This window comes from Eptatretus burgeri, unplaced genomic scaffold, assembly GCF_056783735.1.
Source record: "Eptatretus burgeri isolate ZD-2024b unplaced genomic scaffold, Ebu_testis_v1 Ebu_testis_scaffold_724, whole genome shotgun sequence".
NCBI classification, from domain to species: domain Eukaryota; kingdom Metazoa; phylum Chordata; class Myxini; order Myxiniformes; family Myxinidae; genus Eptatretus; species Eptatretus burgeri.
The window spans coordinates 13,001-28,625 of record NW_028222673.1 but is presented as its reverse complement, the minus strand read 5'-3'; the positions used below and the strand labels follow the sequence as shown (position 1 = coordinate 28,625).

Genomic DNA, 15,625 nt, shown 5'->3' with positions numbered 1-15,625 from the left:
ACGCATCCTTCCATTTTCACACTTCGACGGGAATATTTTGTCCGCTTTATGTTATGTTGTTGAATGTCGCAATTTCTGGGAATGCATCCATGATGTCAAAGGGAAACTTTCTGCAGTGTTTATTAAATTAACAATTTTGCAATTCATTTCAGAAAATATCAGACTTTGAAAAAAAAAAATCATTTTTGCAATTCAATGTCTTAAAATGGAGATACATCCATTCTGAGTGCAAGTCGAGTTGCCTGCCTTGCAGGAGAAAAATTGTCGACTTATACACCAAAAAAAGAGAGCAAATAATCTCTTATATTTTTGTAATTGTTCTCTCTCGTTCAATCCTGCATCTGCAATGTAAACAGCTGAGTTTACAAAAAGTAAATTTTCAGTGACATTTACAAGGGTTCATTCTCAGCGATAACTCGTGATTGAATCACAGCGAGATGGTCATTTGGACGATCGGGAATGCCGATAGTCATACTGTCCTCACTCTGTTAGTTTGGGGACATGGAAATAAACACCTGTCTTCTACCGCCCTCGTTTCTGATCTCCTCCCCCCTCCCCTGGTATCTACAGGGTGCATGCGGTCCACCACAACTCTCTTCTGTTCAAAGTCTCAAAATGAGGAATCACTGCTCACCTCTACTTTTTTTTCCTCCTCTTTTTGCCGCCTGTGTAACCAACTTCTGCATTTTTTTCGATCTCATGATTCACTCCAAGTCTTCAAGACTGCTGTTCTCCACCATCTCAAACCATCCCAAATCTTTTTCCTGTTTGAGTAGGGCAGACATTCACAGGGACACAAATTTGACAAATCGCCACAAGAAGAAAAGGTTAAACACAGAAAAATTGGACAAAAACACAAATAACACAGGGACGAAAAGATAATGGAGAGATCCAATGGATATGATATGGTCCGAAAACGGAGCTTTGATAAACCGTAAAGAGGCACTCCATGATCCAAGTCGAATGCACTCAGACCCGGAACCAGAAATTCATGTATATTTTGTCCAATCGTTACCCAGCTGTCTGATTATCAGTTTATGTTCTCCATCACCTTGCTCTTCCATGAGGCTTCATGTTACGGAGAAACGATATAAGAACAGAAGATATTTAAAAATAATAATAATAAGTAAAAAGGAGGGCTGCTTACCTTCAAAATAACATGTGGCGATTTTCTTCGAACCACGGGTGATTCACAATCTCCTGCAAAACAATGGATATGTTGGAATCAAAGATAAAGAAAATCAGGAAACTCCTCCACTTGTGAGCAATCGCATTTTCATCCACAATAACAGGAGGTCAGCAACCTCAGCATGTGTGAACATTTTTGTTCATGTCAATAAAATAGTTGAAAACATAATCAAACCCTCACCTGCATAGTGAGTCGTTCCAGAGGATCCTTCCGAAGCATCCCAGTCAGAAGGGAAACCAATGCCTCACTCGCAGAGGGTGGTGGGCTGTACACCACATTGTAGTCACTCTTGTCAGGTGACATCTGCAGAAAAGCAAAACCAATGTATTTGTGACAGAATCCTCAACCATCTTCACAATGGAACACATATTTATATGAATACCAGGGTTGTCGGGAGAGCGCATACCTCCGCCACACTATGCCTGATCCAGTGGAACATATCAGGCCCATTAATTTTTTGAAATATCATGCTATATCTCATTTTTATCCCCATCTCTCAAGAATGAAGAATCGCTTTAAAAATGAAAAAAAATATCGTATCCGGATCCGGAGTCCTATCTTTACCAAAATCAAATCTTCGTCCATGTCACACACCCAACCTGTCCACCAAGTTTCGTCTGAATCCGAATCTAACTTTTTGAGATGTCCTGCAACATATCAGTTTTGTCCCATTTCTCAATGGTAAAAAAATCACTTTTAAATTTCCAGTAGTCACGTCCAGATCTTCACCAAAATCTAATCAATTCGTCCAAGTCACACAACTAACCTGTCCAACAAATTTCATCCGAATGCGTCCGCAAGTTTTTGAGACAATGTGCACACAAACAAACAGATATACAGGGGTGAAAACATAACCAACTTCCACCTTTGGTGGGGAAGGTCACAAACACATTCCAAACAAGAACTCACTGATGCAATAACCATAACTTGACTGTAAACCAATAACATACATGTGATTCATCAAAAAAGTTATTCTGTAAAACAGAAAAAAAAAATTCAAAGCTGAAAAACAAACGCTCTCAACTCAATAACTGTATTTGAAGTCTTTGTGGGGTTATTGAGCCGAGGGTGAGAGAAGAGAGATCGAGGCCATTTATTCCTGAGACGTGAAACAACCTGCAACCCATGTCTTCAGAAAACAGACGTTTTGGAATGCCAGCCGCATTTTCCATTCAAATATCATGTGACTTTGCATGAACTTAGCTTTGACCATTGCACACACAATATCCTACTTCGTCAACTTGGTTGTGGGATAGCTTTGAAGGCCATAAAATACAAGTTGATGAGTCTTTCCTTGGTGTTGGGAAAGGAGGTGAACAGAGCACGCTGCACAGGCGTGAGCACAATACACTTGGCACCTACAGATGGTTTGAAGCCAAAGTTTGAGCGCAGACCAAAGAAAACTGGGAAAGGCCAGAATACCGAATTAATTTCGCTCAACTTTCCAATAATAATCCCTGGGAAACGATTTTCTATGAAAAAAAAACACGAGCTTGGGCTGTATTTGTTTGAAAGCTTTTCTCATCTCAGGCTTGAGAAAAAGAGGCTTACACAATCTCTAATCTCATCACATGCGGCGTATCAACAATGGACGAAATTGAAGATAATGAGAATGAAAATATTGTCCTGAACTTTGTATTGACTCAAACTTACAGTAAATTCTGTTTTCACCTCAATCACACAAGGGCCTCGGCTGACGTTCCACAGCAAGTGAAGGGTAGTTAGTGGTGGACGCTGACAACTAGTTAAATAGATTTGTGAAAGCTCAAATCTTTGACAAACAAAATGAAACGTCACCAAAATATGATCCAAATTTTCAGTGCATTGTGTTGAAATTACACATAAAAATTACCCCTGTGTGGGGGTGACGGTCATCTCTAAAATACCACAAGTTCTCAATGTTCAGTTATGACCGAAGACTACTGCGCAGTTTGGTTAAAGATGACTCGGCATTTTGGCGCGCGTGCATGAAATTATATTTTGAAAATAAATGCCGAGGTTTACATTTCGGGTTTTGAAACTTTTGCACCTTCGGCGGAAAATGTATAAATATACAAGGTGAGCTGCTATGCAATGACACCATTCACTAACTTTTACCATGCCCAGTAGAGAATATATTGCCTCCTGAAGGAAGGGCAGTTTTTGCAAACTTTGAAGTCATGTGACGCAAAAACGAAAGCGAAATTCAAAAATCCGTCCAGACCAAATTTAGATATTGTCCCATAGATTTATATGCCACAACCAAATTCAAGATCGCTTGAGAAATGTAGGAGGAGATAGATTTTGAAAATCGTCATTTTCGCATTTTTTGCCAACTTTGAAGTCACGTGACATGAAAACGAAAGCGAATATCGAAAATCCGGCCAGACCATATTTAGATATTGTCCCATAGATTCATATGCTACAATCAAATTCAAGATCGCTTGAGAAATGGCGGAGGAGATAGAATTTGAAAATCGTCATTTTCGCAACTTCAAAGGCCTCGTGACCTTGACCTTGACCTTCGGTGACCTTGAAAGTCATACCATCGTGTACGTCTCATCGACCTCTATCAGGATCACGAATGACCTGATCTCCCGCTTCAACTTCATTGTGAACGGACGGACGGACGGATCGAAGGACATTGACACCCATATTATTAGGTCATGCTCGAAGAGATGACCCAAAAAGAAGGGAAAACCAGCAATAAACAATAATTATAAAAGAGAACAGAAGAGAAGGATGAACCAATCATTTGTCTCGTTCCACAGTGTGGAAGAAAATAGATCATGCCTCCAAACAGGAATATCCAGTGGAACGTCCACTCGTCAAATTAAGAGAACTTTACATCAAAAGCATCGCCATGACCTGTGCTTCCATCATGGCATGTGAGGAACAAGCCAATCAACAACATCCCAGCTTCAAACCATCAGATATATCACAACAAAACATATCCTTCAACACAATACACCCTCAACACAACAATCCCGAACCAAACCCTCAACACTCCCTTCATTCAACACTCAACACAACCTCACAACCTCATAAAGAATACTCACTTCAACGATATTACGTCCATCAAAATGAAGTCCAACGAATAATGTCGTGTACAGGATACCAAGCGCCCACACGTCGATTGGGGGACCTTCACAGCCATTCTTTGAGATTTCTGGTGCCATATATCCAGGTGTGCCAAAGTAGCCACGAACCTTTTCACCGTGAATGAAAGATTGAGAAGAGCCAAAGTCGATGACCTTCACAAGCCCCCTGCTATAAAGCACGTTTAGAAGCTGGAGAATAAACAGAAATCAACATGTTAAAAACACATCAAACCGTTCATGATAAAGATCTAAATTTGTCTGATTTCACACAAAAGTAAAATGTGTGAAAAGAAAGATCCAAATTTGAGGGTTCTGTGTGGATTGAGACGAGGGATGGAAGAGTCGTTACCCCAAGCACACTAAGTGAAAAGCAGGATGAAGCAATTGCTTCATGTCTGTCTGTCCGTCCGTCCATCTTATCCGTTTATCATCGTTCGTTTATGATCGAGGAACAGCCGATGTAAATCAAGTGTTATATTTTGAACATGAATCGGTACATCATAAGAAAATGGGCGAAAGCCTGGAACTTATAACACACTTTTCTCCGAACATATTCTGTTCATACTTCCGAAATCTTTACATTATGTGTTCCATGTATTTACGCAGGTGATAGCAGATTCAAAAAATCGAATATAGAGAATTTTCAAAGAGGGAATCGATGACGTCACAATCAGCAGCGTTCGGCGGCAAACCGACGGCAAGGGGTCCCAGACGACGCGCTTTACTAAACTAGGTCCATGAGTTCAGGACGTTTGTTCAACTCAGCATTTACGACTTTTATCCTGCCATGTTGTTAATCTGTTTATGGAGGTAATACAGAAACGATGAATATGTCAAATTGTTCGTGTTACTCATCCGGCACGATGTGTCAAGGCCAACAATCTAAAGCGACCGGTCTCAAACGCTACCAAGAGCACCCAGACACACTACCAATATGAACTGAGCTGTTGAATGCGGCGCAAAACATCCAAAGAAACTCCCGTAACCGAGTATTGTGAACCGTCCTGTCCCGCTTACCCATTGTAGACGGCTATCTGTGAGTGAATATAAAGACAAGTCCACCGTTCTACCGTACGGTATTTTGGTTCTCAATTCATCCCAAGTCACGCATACACAGAGAGGAGACAATATTTTTACACTGTCTGCCTGCCTGGCAATCAAACAAAATTGGAAATCATTCCGAGCAGGAAACTTACTGTTTTTAAGGACATCATTATGGACGCATACAACAGGCACGAAGAAATAAAGTAACGTGTTAGATTGGGTGATGTAATAGCTGCTGGAGAAAATGGTGGTAAAACACAAAATTGAAAAAAACTCCAAGTTGAACACTGTGCATGGTATCGTGTTCCTTGAACTGTCCAGATAAGAATGTATATCAGGTTCCTGGTGTGAGGGAAGAGTAATAAAGAAAGGTTTGTAAAGAATTCAGAAAGGCTTGTGATAAGGGAAGAGTACTTATTGTGGATGATAATGTTGCGGTTCTCAGAACCGCGTGCATCCAACATAAAGTGGTCCCAAGACAGTTATTCCATTAATATACGTGTAGATAGTCCCTTTCCTTTTGTCTCGTGGGACAATAGGAGCGTGCGTTGTGAGGATATCGTAGCGAGGTTTGCTTACATCATTTCTTCGTCATTTCATTTCTAATTTCATTACTACTCTTCTTTTCTGATTATTCCTGAGGTAAATCTGAGCCAAGTGCACCCTTCACTGTGAGATGGGTCCTCAGCAAAGGCCAAGCAGGCATTACGCTGGACACCCCTCCATAGAAAGCACACTCAACATGACGCCCACGCTGCACGGAACACGTACGGAGGAGATGGAAGAAACAGCACCTTAGAAAGGACGTTCAAACACCACATGAGCATCGACAGCACAGAGCTCCTGTCCTCAAGCGATCCTTCAATCGAGGCCGATCAGAGAAAGGAAACACCACGCCACCTTTGCATGATACGGCGGCACATACTCTTAAACCCATTTCTGGACTAAGTATATCAATCAGGTTTCATCCCACGCAGACGACAGCAGAATCGGGCGAACACGACCGCTGGTCATGTGCGTAATGGCGGATCTATGCACACTGAATGGAATGTGCTTGAAGGCAGACGAATGGACACATCTTACTGTCTGTGCATGGTTCGCCATAACGTCATACCTTGGGTCCTCGCTGGCGGCCGCGGAAGTTTCCCACAGATGGCGATTGTTTTCTTGCCTCTACGGCCAGCGAGGCTGAGATCGGGCGGAGGCATGTTGTGCAGCTTGGGCCGCGTGGCACACACGGAGCAGGCGCGTTGACCCGCGCTGGTCGGGGCGTCCGAGCAGGCATGAGGGACTCTCGGCCGGTCATAAGGGCATGGCCCGGGGGTTCGTGCAAGGCAATTCATGGCGTGGAGTTCGGTGTGGGTGATTCGAGTCATGTCGTGGAGTTCGGTGTGGGTGATTCGTGTCATGTCGTGAGGTCAGAGCGGGATATTTTTGCGGCGTGGGGTCATCTTGCCGGAAATGGAATGTTGCAGTTTCCGGCCATCGCGACCGGGCCGCGCAGGGGGTCGGGGCCACTTAGAGCGCCCGGTACGGGTGACGACACAACGCATCGGGGTGGCCCCCGCTCCGCGCCGCGGGGCCTACAAAGGTCCGAGCAGAGCCTTTGATCGCTCTCTTTCTCACCTCGCGCTCAAGCTGGACTTCGACTCCGCCTGCTGTCGTCATCACTTCGACTCCGACTCCTCTTCCCCACCCACACAACGCTGACTCCACCCACCCACCTGGCCCGCCTACCACTCCGTCCACTCGGTCTGACTCCATTCTCCCAACTTAAGCCCCTCCTTCACGCCCACGGTCTCGACGCGAGCAGCCCGACGCAACAGCCGACGCGCCAGCTGTCAGGGGCATACCACACCATGGATCATTCCCCCGGAACGTATTGGTGGCGCGTTCGGGCAATCAATTATACAAAGGTACCGAGAGACCGTAGCCTCAACTCCTCTCCTGTCTTGCTTCAATGCATCGGGTTTTCTGTGTCAGTGTGTGTGCGTGGGTGTGTGTCATGGTGCCTGTCAATTTAAGTTAGCCTGCAGAAGATTATTATTAATCTCATTTTCGTGTTCCGTCTGCTCTGCGTCCGCTTTCATAAGTTGCTTGTATATTGCCGCACCACACCTTTCTTCCCTATCTCTGCTTGCACACCCCAATAAATCTTTTGTTATCACCACAGACCTTACCTCGCCCCATTGTAAATAAGTGATGAAAAGAAATGTTCCCAGCTCGGTTTTCTCTTTTCTTTCATTGATCCAGCATGGTCCGAATCCTAGCTTAGCCGGGACTTTATTCCCAACAGTGTCGCTCATACTTGGCAGTGTCGCTCGGCTGCATTCGATCTGGTAAAGTGATCCGGTCCGGACAAGGCGTACCGAGGTCGTGTTCCCCGGTAATTAAATCACCTGATTAATTTGGTAACCCAGTTAACCCATAGACGGGAGGACGCTAGGTCACGCGGTTGAGTTATTGACGTCCACGGTCAGTTAAGCGGCCCGCCGCATCACGGAATTGTCCATGTGCGACGGCCGACGATTCCGGGGAGTCTGGTGGGTGCCGAGATAGCTTTTCCCCCTCGTGGTCTTCTCACCCGACCCCCAACAATATTAATTTGCCAGGGTGAGATTGGGTCCAAGAACAGGGAAAGAGCAGAACAGAGAGGAGTTTCTTGATCTAGTCCAGGATTGCTTTTTAATCCGGTTTGTCGAAAATCCCATGAGTAGGAGTGGAGTGCTGGACCTCTCATAAGGTAATATCCCTCATGAGCAGGTTGAGGAAGAACAGCATTTATGGACAGGTGACCATAACAGGGGTGTGCAAGTATATTCTGTAAGATGATTCAGAGATTGTAGAACGAGGTTATAAGACGTCAGGAGGCAAATTTTGAGTGCACGAGGAGAGAAGTGCCATAGATTGGGATAAAGTAACAGCGCGTTTAGTATCAGAGAAACGGGCAGCCTTCAAGGAGAAAATGCACAACAACATCTTCACAATGCCGACGTGAATATAGATATCAAAATTAAACACATTCCACCAATGGGTGGTTCTGTTTTTCACAGACTGCAACTAAACTGGAATGGATATTTAATTCTATTATCTTCCTTTCGAGTTATGTTGAGGGTTTCATTAATTGTGTAACGAGCACAAAAAGATCAGTGTGTGAAATAGGCACCCCCCCTCCCCCACCCATATAAACCTGCCACCTTTGTTGATCATTACCCAACAATATGAATTCTGTTCTTTCCTGCTCCCTCTACTAACCCACTTCCCTCACCCCCATTCCGTCCTTTCTGTGCTGCATAAAAAATGGTTTTCGTTGCAGAGTTACACAGAAAGTATCGCAGACGACACTGGTATAGTTGGTTACCTTTATATCCCGATGCACGATGTTCAAACTGTGCAAATATGCAAAAGCAGAAGCCAGCTGGAAGGAGGAGAAAACATATTAAAACATGGAGCAGATTGTAATTGTTGAGATTTTACAATTTTGAGTTCAATTATATTTGGTGGTCATATTTCAAAACACGTCATCAACATCAGACTGATGCTAAAAGCTCTTTCAGCTCACCTGCTCCATGATATGCCACGCCTGGCTTTCTTCAAGTTTTCCCCACACAGCAAGTTGGCTAGAGAGTGAAGCTGCACACATCAAACAGAAACATACAAGGGCAAGACGATGAGATTTTTCATTTCTTAGAAAACACGAGTCCAGGAAAAGTTGTTTTGTTTTTGAAGATTTGGATGTTTTATTATTAAACACAAAACGATAAAGATGAAAACTGTTTGCAAAATCGAAGGTCCTGGAAGAGCAAGGGGACAGAAAAATTATTGAGGAAAGTTACCAAGGATGACATGAGATGGTGGTGCACCGCAAACTTGAAGTCTTGAAGGGGAGAATGTGATTGAATAGTTTCTCGAGGGCAGTTGCACAAATGTAAGAAAAGAGGAACAAAAGAGTCGAAGTGTGTGGAAAGTGAATACGTTTAGTTGAACCAGGAAGGGCTACTGGAAGAACTTGTCTGTACTGGAGGAACGGGAGATGGTCAGAGGGGTGAGGAGACAGGCGGAGCTCGACTGCAAAGGCTCAAATATTGAGCGTGAGACATGTTGCTCCATATGTGCAGAACAACATCCCGTCCTCTGGTTTTTTTCTCTTCCAGTTCAGTCGTTCCCTTGTTTGTGTCCAACTATGGTCCCACTGTGAATACGGTGTTACCCTCACTCTTCCAAGACCCCGTGTTCCTTTGATAGGCCACAGAAATGAAAGGAGTCAACCCATCTGCCATGTGAGAGGAACTGGCCATTTGTTTCAGCCTCATCACGTGATATGATGATAATGTTGAGCAATATATTCCACAGAATCCAGATCAGTTTGTGGTGCTGCCATCTCATCACCGGCGTGAGAGGTTGCAGAATCAAAAACGGATCTCCTGGATTCTGTGGAATATAAACCTCCCAATACATCTCCATTGCACGATGCAGAAACACTTTATAGACGACGAGTTTAAGGAATTATTTGGAATGATGGAGTCTGCAGCTCAGTTTGGAAACAGCTTTTATTTATGATCCCCATCATGGCTGATGTTGAGGCCTAAAAAAAAATCAAGACTCTGAACCACTTCTCGTGTCTGACTAAATTATTAATCTGCTCAAGTAAAAATGAACTTCATGGACAAAAACTGGATTTTCAGCAAAATGAGTCAGAAAGCTCACCTCCATTCACATACTCCAGAATGAGGAGCACTCTGTTAAACGCCGGACTTTCATGGACGTCAATCAACTTCCCTGTGTGGAAACAAGACAGTGGAGCACAAGTTAAGATGATGTAAGAAACTCACCAAAGGTGAAGCATCTTAAAACAACATGAACATGCAAATTTAGTGTGACCCTGCAAATGAGAAGTAGTCAACAGGTGAGGATCAATGTGGTCCTTCACCATTCATGATCACATCTGTAAATATTTGGGCAACACCCACCACTCATCAGGAAATCGATAAAATAAGTATGGGTGTTTGTTGCATGGGCAGTGAATGTATGAATCCCAATTAGTGAAGAGTGGACGAAGGTTTGAAGCAAACTGATGAGAATTATTGCGATAAGACGACTCCAGGTCGCCACTCCGATGCATGATATGATTAAGTGGAAGCGACATTTCTATTGAAGACCATGCAATCTAAAAGGGAGCTGACAGGATTGCCTGAAGCCATAGATGTACGCAGACTCGCCTTGAAGCTGTCTCGCCTGGGTTTGAAACTCGGCCCAGCTTTAAACTGTCATCCTGGTGTTTCCCAGGCACAGTGATTCAATGTGTGTGTGCCATCCCTTGGACGGATGTTAAACTGGAATTCCATCTACCAGAATTAGATGGTGGGCGTTAAAGACCCTACATTTTCCGAGCTATCGCCAGCACCCTGGCCAAATTACAGATTCCTGCTCCAACTACTGCTGGGAAGGCAATGGTAAACCATCCAAGTATAACCTTTGCTCAGGAAGGTGCTGAAGCAGCACCAGCATTTTGTGACAAAGTATGAAGAGACGGATCAAAAAGGATGTTTTTGCAAACTTGAACTTTGATTTTGTTTGAGTTTAACAAAAGTGAAATTGTTGACTGATAAGTGAGAAATTCATGCCACAAAAGCAATTTGTCACCTTTTTTGTTCCGACTGCGATAAATTTGAGTGAAATCTGTACTTACGAATGTTTTTATGATTTAGTGACTTCATCATCTCAGCTTCTTTCCGGAGCTACAAAAGAAAAGAATATTTTTAAAATTCTTTAAAAAGAAAGAGAAAAGAGGAAAAGAAAATTGAACAAATTCATTCCAGAAGATGTATGAAGGTTAACTTACCCTCATTGCTCTCACCACAACATTGTTACTCGCACAGAGAGACTCAGCCTTAAGTGCCAATAAGCATTAAATATCTATCAGAGATAAAAGATCTACCAGGACAGTTCAGAGGTAAATTAAACTGTATTGGTTCAGCAGTTAAAACAACATCATCTCCATGTTCACAGAACTTACTTCTTTGACACCTTTCACATAAATTGCTTCCTTCACAATCACCTGAAAGAGATGACAAGAGGTCACATGAGAAGATCTTGGTTACAATGTGGGAAAGCGAGTAAAATATATGAAATCGGTGTATCGTGATTTACAATGATTGTATCAATTTATAGAGAGGTCCAAAGAGGAGCTAAAAGACAGAAAGGAACTTTACATCGATGGACGATGAAAAGGAGAGTAGGTAGACTATTGAATGCTTCATGTGACCAATGACATGATAGGTGGAAAACTTTTTGTTCTTCATGGATAGGTGATAACACCTGTAAAGTTTTGCCTCGATCTGTTCAGCCATTACGGAGAAGAAGATTTTCAGACTGATCGGATAAAGCATTCGACGCACGCAATTATGATGTCCTAACAACGCCACCAATGACATTATCAAAATATCATACATATTTCCCATGTGGAGTACTTGACATGTGATACATTCCACTTTTTGTCCATGGAGCAGTTTCGGAGAAACAGAGGTCCCAATTTTTCCCTTTTTCCAAACATGGCTGCCACAACACATGACCTATGACATCATAATTGTCATTAAAACATTTTGAGTCGCACCTGTGGTGAAAATTGTGTCGATCAGATAAGCAATTGGAGAGAAAACTAGCACAGACGGACGGACAACCCAAAAACAATACATCCGGATACTTCATCAGTTGAGGAATCACAATGATAGGAAGGAAGGAGCTGCTTCAATGGGTTTTCCCCATTATTTTTACTGAGATTTCTGACAGCCAGCCATCATCTGTCACTAATTACATGTTACGTGTCCATTGTCATCACATCTATGATGTAATCTTCTCCAGGAATGATGTGGGGCTGACAAGTCTCAAGAAAAAGCAAATTTCATTGAAACAGAAATGAGGGAGACAAATTCAGATGGAGGAGAATGTCCCGATTCCTTTGCTCTCATTCTTCTTCTGTGTGTCCCTCTGTCACACCCCTCAAAACTGCTGTCTGTGTTTTCCCCTGTGTGCTGCTTCGATCTCTCATGAGCTGTTCCAGCTCCTAGAAGGTGAAAGGAAGACACAGGAAGTATACCACAATGTTGTACCTCTTCTTCAGAGTAGACGTTCTTTGCTTTGTAGACGACTCCACAACCCCCCTCTCCAATTTTGGAGATAATCTCCCAGTTCCCGATCTGAAAACAGGCACAAACACAGCTTGACAACAGTCCTTTGGGAAAATAAGAGAAATAATGAAGTCGTGTTTCAATGATTATTTCACATTAACTCAATAATCATCATCAGATTCATGTACCATACTTGAGGCAGAGAGTTGGTGCTGCTGAAGCAGTTACAAGGCCACAATGCTGGTAAAGTCACCACTCCGGCTCAGGAAGTCAGGGAAAGAATTTAAAATTTGTTCATGGTGCCGGCAATAGTTCGCCTACTCTTCACGAAGGACAGCGTGGGATCATTAACGTCCACCGACTCATCCAGACAGATGAGGTTCCTCGTCGAACGTCCATCCGAGGGACGGCACACACATTGATGATTCACCCTCCCTATAAAACACCAGGATGAGAGTTTTTGCTGGCAACACAGCTGGAGATTCAATCCTCGGCTTGAGAGCTCAGAGAGGAGTGTGCATACCTCCAGACAATCCTGTTTACCTCTCATCAACGACTCCAATAAATCTCATTCGAACTAAAAAGGAGGAAATTATTGCTATCATAAATAAATAAGTAATACCCCGATTTACGTCGTCACGTCATTACCACCACTATCTAACTTGTGTCAACTCAACTCACATTTATGTTGCTGTAAAAAGCCACACCTTTAATTCTCAAACGTTTTCAGAACTTACAAGACTGATAAAGATGTCAGAATACATCATTAAAGTATGAAATCGGGAGATCACAAAATTACCGAAACAAGTTCTGTACCGTACTTCAATATAACTGTTATTAATCAAAAATGGTAATATCATCGGTAAAAAGTGAAATATAATACTTGAAGTGGTGACGTTGGGAACGCAGCCCTCGCTTATTCCATTAATTCTTATGACAAAAATTGCTCGGATTTACGTCATTTCAATAATCGTCACACTTTTCAGGAACACTTCCTCGACGCAAACCAGGTCATAACTGTACAGTATAAAGATAATCCAATTTCTTGCTTACCACAACAGGCTTGTCCTCATTCGACTCACACTCCTTATGGTCAGCACTCTCATCTTTACTCTGACTGAGAGAAGATTCTGTGGAGTTGAGGCAAACATCATCTTCATCACCTTCACCATGACTGAGAGAAGATCCTGGAAAGAAGAGGCAAAATCACCATAAAACAGATATTGCGACACAAAAATATCAATGAACTGAATACCACCACGAAAGGTCGCAACCTCTTCGTGAAGAACAGCGTGGGATATTTAACGCCCACTGACTAATACCAGAAGACAGGACGCCCGTTTAATGTAAATCCGAGGGACGGCACACACATTGGTGAATGACCTTACTGATGAAACACAGGTATGACAGTTTATGGCTGGGTCAGGAATCAAAGTCAGGCCAGACAACTTGGAGGCAAGTGTGTGCACCTCAAGGCCATCGTGTCAGCCAGACAAAGCAACTGCGAGCATGAACAATCAAAATGGTTCCAGAACAGGCTTGAATAATGAGGAAAGATTAGAAGAAAACAAAAGCTGTTACATTCGAGATAGCATTAAATATCATGAAAACAAAAGTTTGTCCGGTGGACAGATGTGATCATTGCGCACTCTCTCCCAAGCCTCCTGACCTCAGCTTCACAGTCTGCCTTTGGAACTCACCTTTCTTTGCAGCAAGCCAGCTTTTCAATACCTCAATGGACACTTTCTCATGCACGTATCCACAGAGCATACTATGATGACAGTGAAAGTACTCAAACAGCACATGTCTGTGAGAGTCAAGAAACGCTTTCACTTTCATATCTGAGAGAACAAAGGGGAGAAATTTGGGAACATTAATACACATTCATGTGATAAAAAGTGAGAAATGTACAGGGCAGGACCATGAAACACCAACCATCATAAGAGGGTGCAGGTGCACCACTCAACCAATCTGGAATTAATTAGATGCTGGTCTTTTAAATTAAACATTGCCTTCAATTCTAGAAAATGACTCACACTGTCGCTCTGGAATGATCAAGCTAACCCACTTACATCTATTATCATGGTTAGCCATTGGAGAGGGTTCAGTCTCTGGAGCATCCAACCCTCGCGATCAACCATCACCTCTCCTGGGTCAACCATGTTGCAAAGCTGGCCTCCAAAGCCAACCGCAGACTGGGCATCCTCCATCGATTCAAGTGTTTCCTTGGAAATTCAGACCTACTCAGTTTACAAGGCCTTTGTCTGTTGCTTAATGGAGATTGCTCTCTCCCTTATGAGGTGGTGCCACAACATCACATGTGTCTCTCTTTGGTTCTGAGGAATCTTAAGCTCAAAATTATTGGTATCTCCTATAATGAGGCCGAAGCACGGGGTTTGTTGGTTTCACATCGCACGCAGGTCTGTGGTCTGTTCTTTTCGTCTCTTCCACAAAATTGCTCCCTCTGCTCGCTCAATCCTCTGACCATCTCCAGGAACTCCAGGATTCACACGTTTTTCCAGTATCCTGGTTAAACTTCCAAAAATCCAGCTTCATTGCTCACCTTAACGCTTTTGTTCCTTGTTTTTCCTGTGTATGCAATCACGTTCCGGAGGCAGTTCTTTCCCACTCTTCCCTCAGAGGCTTCAAGCAAGTCGTGAAACATCATCTCATGTCATACTTCCTCCTCATCATAATCTTTATTAATCACATTAGCCCTTCCTAACCCAACCGTACTACTTGGTTCGTTTCAGCATTTCCTCCGCTCCCCTGTCCTTTCCATCTTCATTCATTCCCTTGAATGGTTTGCCCAATTGATGCCCTGTTCGACCACTGTCATTTAAACCTTGCCCTTCCCCGAACCTCACTTACAAAAAAAAAATAATAATAATAATACATGATCTGAATTCAATGCTCAATTTTGATTGTTTGAAATTTTGAAAAAAGCATGGTGTTTGTTGCTGTTTGCATCATGCTTCACTTTCTTTTCTTCACAAACGTTGAAGTAATCCCTTTTGTAGGAATCATCTTCATTACAGATATGTTTTTTCCCCAACAATGTACAGAGGGACTGGTGTCTCTCCCTCCCCTTCATCTCTGTGGGATATTTTATTTTTGTCGAAGTATCAATGGCTGTCATGGTCATATAATTGCTGTTTATGTTTAATAAACAAAACGAAACGCAG

At 43.0% G+C, this 15,625-nt stretch overlaps 1 protein-coding gene across 1 annotated transcript; it reads right to left on the bottom strand.

Moving 5' to 3' along the window:
• Window positions 1–341: 341 nt before the first annotated feature.
• Window positions 342–13,643, bottom strand: LOC147007086 (calcium-dependent protein kinase 2-like; the record flags this gene model as incomplete). Its single annotated transcript, XM_085867562.1, has 11 exons — window positions 342–764; window positions 1,148–1,200; window positions 1,370–1,492; window positions 4,228–4,458; window positions 8,675–8,731; window positions 8,876–8,946; window positions 10,021–10,092; window positions 11,003–11,051; window positions 11,330–11,371; window positions 12,423–12,509; window positions 13,494–13,643. Coding segments are annotated over 10 exons (933 nt in total), but the record flags the coding sequence as incomplete, so codon positions are not given.
• Window positions 13,644–15,625: the final 1,982 nt, after the last annotated feature.